The sequence below is a fragment of the Manis pentadactyla genome, chromosome 9 (assembly GCF_030020395.1).
Source record: "Manis pentadactyla isolate mManPen7 chromosome 9, mManPen7.hap1, whole genome shotgun sequence".
NCBI lineage: Eukaryota > Metazoa > Chordata > Mammalia > Pholidota > Manidae > Manis > Manis pentadactyla.
In genome coordinates this window covers 17,375,025-17,380,893 of record NC_080027.1, presented here as the reverse complement: position 1 = coordinate 17,380,893, position 5,869 = coordinate 17,375,025, and the positions used below count along the sequence as shown (strand labels likewise).

At 38.8% G+C, this 5,869-nt stretch overlaps 1 protein-coding gene across 1 annotated transcript; it reads right to left on the bottom strand.

The window, feature by feature from the left end:
• Nucleotides 1–1,724: 1,724 nt before the first annotated feature.
• LOC118909761 (olfactory receptor 5AN1-like) lies at nucleotides 1,725–2,663 on the bottom strand. Its single transcript, XM_036880500.2, has one exon. It carries the CDS (start codon nucleotides 2,661–2,663, stop codon nucleotides 1,725–1,727), a length of 939 nt encoding a protein of 312 aa, XP_036736395.2.
• Between the last annotated feature and the right edge of the window lie 3,206 nt (nucleotides 2,664–5,869).

The window sequence follows — 5,869 nt, the reverse complement described above, 5'->3', positions numbered from 1 at the left end:
AAAACAGGATATTTAAAGATACCTGCACCTCCACATTTATTGCAGTATTTTTCAAAATACCTAATAAATACTATCTTATAAACCTAACAGAGGTCTGTCACCTAAAGGAAGATCTCATGGCCCCATCGAAACAGACCTGTCACCCATTATTATACATTTTTCAGAAGCAATGCCTCAGATAGCACGCCTATGGGGGCAGAGAGGCCACACATCTGTTCGTACTGCATTTCTTTCCTGGGCAGGAGGAAAGCACTCACATACTTTCCCAGAGGTGCAGTAATTTCCCTCATCTCAGTCCTGCCCATGTGGAAGCTATTGAAAGATTTAGCAAAGCCTTCAAATACCTCTTCACTTACAGTTCTTAACTAAATGAAATAATTCATGTCACTGAGCAGAATTCACACTCAAAATATCAGTAAATATCCAATGAATTGCCAAACTTAATCTGTAATTGTAATGACATCTATTTTGTATCAGCTTATTCAAGTCTGATATCAATCAGGCAAATCAATAGTCAGTGCTATTATGTATGTTGCTATTCTTTTAATCACATCACAAAGACCAAAATACTTAAAACACAGTTGAGAACTCTGCCCATCCTACTATTCATTTTCTCTCATGGTCTTTAAGGCTTCCAGAAACATATCAGAATTAAAGTAACTCTAACCATTCTACTCCATCTTCTATATCACCTTATATAACCAAAAATCATTAGAGGAGAAAATGGACAATAAGAGAGGATGTATACCAGTTTTCCCTATTTATTCTTCATTTCAGGAACATTGAATATCAGTATTCTATTATTACAATGAATTCTCACACGTGTCCTCTTACCAGATATGAACAGATGTTGAAATATCAGAAACAATTTGATAGTGTGAACCACTGGCTATGTAAACCAAGGTAAATTTTCTGAATTTAATGCAGGAAAGAAAGAGAAGTTTGAGTCCCACACTCTCAGAAATTACTATCGGTTGTGACATGGAATTTGAATGCATCTCCCAACAAAAATCCCCATTGGACAATAAAGGCCAGAAACTACATCATTAGACTTGTAAGTAAGTGGCACTGCAGGGTCCACATCCTTCGGTCTATTCAACTTTATGATAAAAACAACCTCTTTCTTCCAAAGACTACAGCTGGTACAGATGAGGATGCGATGGAAACTTTATTAGATGATTAGCACTAAGGAGACCTTAAACAAACATTACCTGTCTCAGATGATTACAGAAGGCAAAATCAGACCAACTACATAGCTTTGTTTCCATCCAAATGCCCAAACCTTACCTCTGTTTACTTCCCCTCGGGTCAGAAACAAAAAATAACAATCTCCGTCATATCATTGCATTAGAATATTTCACAGACAGCGTTTTTATACTCCTGGGGCCTCTGCCAGGTATTTCTCATGGTTAAGTATCAGAATCAAGAAGAGGCCAAAAGTTTCTAAATCTTAATGTTTCACAAATACATGTGCACAGATTAATAAATGATGAGACCTCCCTTCATGTAGACTGAAAGTTATGAAGCTCCAAGACTTAAATATATACAGTTTGTGTGGACTTGTATCACCTCTTAGTCAAATGTGGTATATTACCGACATCAAATTAAACCTTCTTTGTCCAAAGGCAGTGTGAAATTTGTATCAGTCTGTTCATATTCTGACTATTGTGCATTCAGACAATTTTGAAGGTATAATATATTTAAAAATCACAGAATCTGTGATGTCAGCAATAACCATCCTTCTTCTGCAACCTCTTCAAGGCATCTTTGATTTCCTTGTTTCTCAGACTGTAAATCAATGGGTTCAACATGGGAATCATCACTGTGTAGAAGACCGATGCAAATCTGTCAAAGTTGGAAGACCCACCAGAGCTGAAACTCAAATAGACAAAGCTACTTGAGGTATAGAAAAGGGAAACTACTGTCAGGTGAGAAGCACAGGTGTTGAAAGTCTTTGACCTGCCTTTAGTTGTAGTGATCTTCATGATGGAGATGATGATATAGACATAGGATATCATGACAACAAGGGCATTTACTATCCCAAAGATCATTGCTAATATAGCAAGTAAGAGTTTGGCAAAGAAAATGTCAGAGCAGGACAGGACTAACAGCTGGGGCATGTCACAGAAGAAGTGGCGGATGACATTAGGCCCACAGAAGTGGAGTTGAAGAATGGCACACACTTGGGATACAGAACCAGAGATTCCAGCCATATAGGATCCCAGCACCATCCCAACACAGAGGGTGGGTGACATGATAGATGAATAGAGAAGTGGATTACAAATGGCAGCATAGCGGTCATAGGCCATGGCTGTCATGAGACAAGCCTCAGTCAGTCCCAGGGCTGCAAAGAAGAAGTACTGAACAGCACAACCCACTAGGGTTATAGTATGCTGTTGCAGGAAGAAGTCAGAGAGCGTCTTTGGGGCTGTGGAGGTCACATAGCAGATGTCTAGGAAGGACAGATTACTGAGGAAGAAGTACATGGGTGTGTGGAGGTGGGAATCCATCCTTATTAAAATGATGAGGCTCAGGTTCCAAATCAGAGTTGCAACGTAGATCACCAGGAACACAACAAAGAGCAGTGCTTTGAACCTGGAAAAATCCGAGAACCCCAAGAGGATGAAGTGGGTGATCTCTGTAATATTTTCTCTTCTAATCATAGCCTTGGTGCTCCTAAGATCAGAAAAGAGACAAGGTAGTGCATTGCTGATTCAAGTGAAATGTGACCCCTTGACAATTCCCTATGTGCCAGCTTTTTCCTTCACTGAGCACCAGAAAAAGGGAAATGCTTACTGCCCTGGTGCAAAAACCTCGGCTTTTCATCTCGAATTGTTAAGGAGTATCTGTTCAGTGTCAGGTTCTCTATTAATGCAGGAGGTGCCATGAGAATTGAAGATATATGTAGAAATTTGACTTAGACTATAAAAAACAATACATTATTATACATGCCTTTATCAAACTGATTATTATATATGAAGTAGAGATTGATGAAAATAAAACAATTTTTAAACACCTCTGATTATTATTTATATAATCAAAAGCATGAGCAGCAACAGTGCATATCATTTTGAAATAGGACTTCTGTTCCACATGGTCATCTGAACAGATTCTATAATTTCTTCTATTATCCATGAAAAAATTCTTTACCCTGTTAATAATAATTTCCCAAATGTTTATATAAATGTGTTTAATGTATCATCTCCAAATAGACCTGAAAATTGTATCACAATTTATAACTTTCAAAATATTCTGGGGGGCAAAGCATGTGAGCTCAATAAAGTTATAGAAAAAATGTTCTAGGGATGCCTTCATAGAAATATACCAAAGGGAGGCTAGAACAGTTCACTATTGATCCCAGTGTATTATCAACTTAGGGTATTTTGCTATCTGAGGAATAGCATGGGACTGTAGTGAGAGGATCAGACATTGAAGTTTGTGTTCTGATACCCTCTTGCTCTATGTACCAGTCCCAGTGGCTTAAACACAGTAAGATTTTCCACTTATAATAAGCGAGAACAAGGAGAGCTCCTGAACCATAATGGTACTGGAGGGTTATATATATGAGGAAATTCACCAAAATGCTCAGCACACGATCTGGCACACATAATTGTTTCAATAGAAATGGGCTATGATATCATTGCTTACAGATAGCCATGATTATCAGTTGTACTCATGGATGGGAATTCCAGGGGTCCTAGAGCTTTATGGGTTAACATGGGGAATTTCCTGAGAGATCATCAGCCTTGGAACACTCAGACAACATTGTCTCTATGTAGATGTAGACTCAGACCTCATGGGAAAGCAAATAAATCACCTGGAGACATGAAGACAAACCACATACATTTATAACATGAAGAACAACAAATCAACGGAAAACTTCCCACCATGCTGTTTTTAAACAGTTTTGAGTGTGACATTTAAAAAATACACATATCTTATCAATTATGGTTTGATGAAATTGGAATCTCTCTGCTACTCTTTGCATAGAGTCCTGCCATGCTATTTCTCAACTGTTTATCCAAAATGAGTTACAGTCAATGAAAATCTTTTAAAATTATAAAATCTCACATACATCTCCAAAATACTAACATGATAGATTAAATTCAGCAAAAGAATCCAAACTTTGATGAAGCAGTCACACTAAAATTCTTTATTTTTTATCATATTCTGCTAACAGCAGTAGCCGTAACTAAATGTATTCTATGTAACTCATCATTCCCCTCAAAAAAGTGAATTGTGGATTGTTTTACTTATGAAAAACTTCATCCTGAAAATATTATCTTGTTCAAACTTGCCAAGCTATAGGGAAAGAGAAAGAAAATCTGAACATATTCACTCTGTTTGATTCACTTTTTCCGTGTTCTCAGCATTTCCCAAGACATTTTGCAGAAGAAACGGTGCTTGACATTAATATGGATGAAGATCTTACTATGTGGATATAGTTAATCCAGACCTTTTCCAATCTGAACTACTAAGGACATGGTCAGTTGACAAGGTTGTGCAGGGTACAAAATCCGGTTAAGAAAGTCAGGATCCTGCTGAATGAAGAAAACTGTAAGTAAAAGAAGCTAAGAGAGACAGACCAGCTCTGCCTCTGCTTGGGTGGGACATCTCTGCGATTGTGTCACCAGCACTAGTGCCTCCATAGCCCAGAGTCTCCAGAGATGACAATGGAAAACAATTTGAAGTATTTCAAAAGGCCACTGGAAATATACATGAGCACTCTGTCCTGTCGTTATGTAGTGATCAGCTTGTCTGTTAATACTCAGAATTTATGAATCAAAGCTATATACTTACATATATACCATATTAATTGTTATAATTGTAAAACACATTCCTCAAACAAAAATTTTAAATGAAAGGGTCTTTGGGATGAATGATGTTAGGAAACACAGACAAGCATGTTTTGATCTTAGGAAACTTTCCCAAAATTCATTAGGTTAGTACTTTTTATTCAGAGTTCAGTTATGAACTTCTGAAATGTGTTAGGCTGAATAGACATTGTCCCAGAAGATATTATATGATCTTAATATCCTCATTTAAAGGTGAAAAAAGAGAATGTGACAAATTCACGACCACATCCTTAAAAAACTATAGCACTAGGACTCAATTTCTATCCCTTACCCCAAAGTAATACCTAAAATTGTAGTTAAGATATTAACCTTTCCATTAAAGGTCAGACAGCATGGGTAAGAAGAAACCCACGGAAGGGCCCTAAGTGGAGGGTGTGGAGGTGGAGGGAGGAAGAGTGACGAACGGGGGACACTGAGGACCACAAACCTCGTCCACACAGGTCCCACCAGGAGGACCACACAGCTACTGAGACAGCACAGAATCCACTGATCCCTCTCATCTTGCCCTCTCACCTTGACCCAGATGTCCCAGGAACACAGAGTTCTCAGCAAAGGTTGAAGTTGCTTATTTCTTTTCCAAATGAGTTTTCCTGGTGTTCCCTACTGCACTCCAAGAAAGAGCATTACACTATTAACTGGCTGTCCACTCACAGCAAGAGAGATGCCCGCACAGGGTTCTCTCAAATGGGTTGTCAAGGGCGGTGGGGACAGGAGAAAAGGAAGAGGGAGAAAAGCCCCATGGAGTTTTTCTTCCTCCTCATTTGATCCCCACTTAGCGACGAATCTCCTGGGCCCTTATCCTACGTCCCCATAGTCCAATGATGAGCCCACGATGGTAGTTTTTCTTTCAACAAACTTGGAGTCATTAGAGCTGGAGATGATCTAGGGATCATCGAGTCCAATGCCGTCAATTTTCAAGAGGGGAATCTGAAGTCAGAGGAGCTAAGGGACTTGCCAAGCATGAAACAGCTCGCTGGTAAAGGAGCCTCATACCGATAAAACAGGTCTGGGAA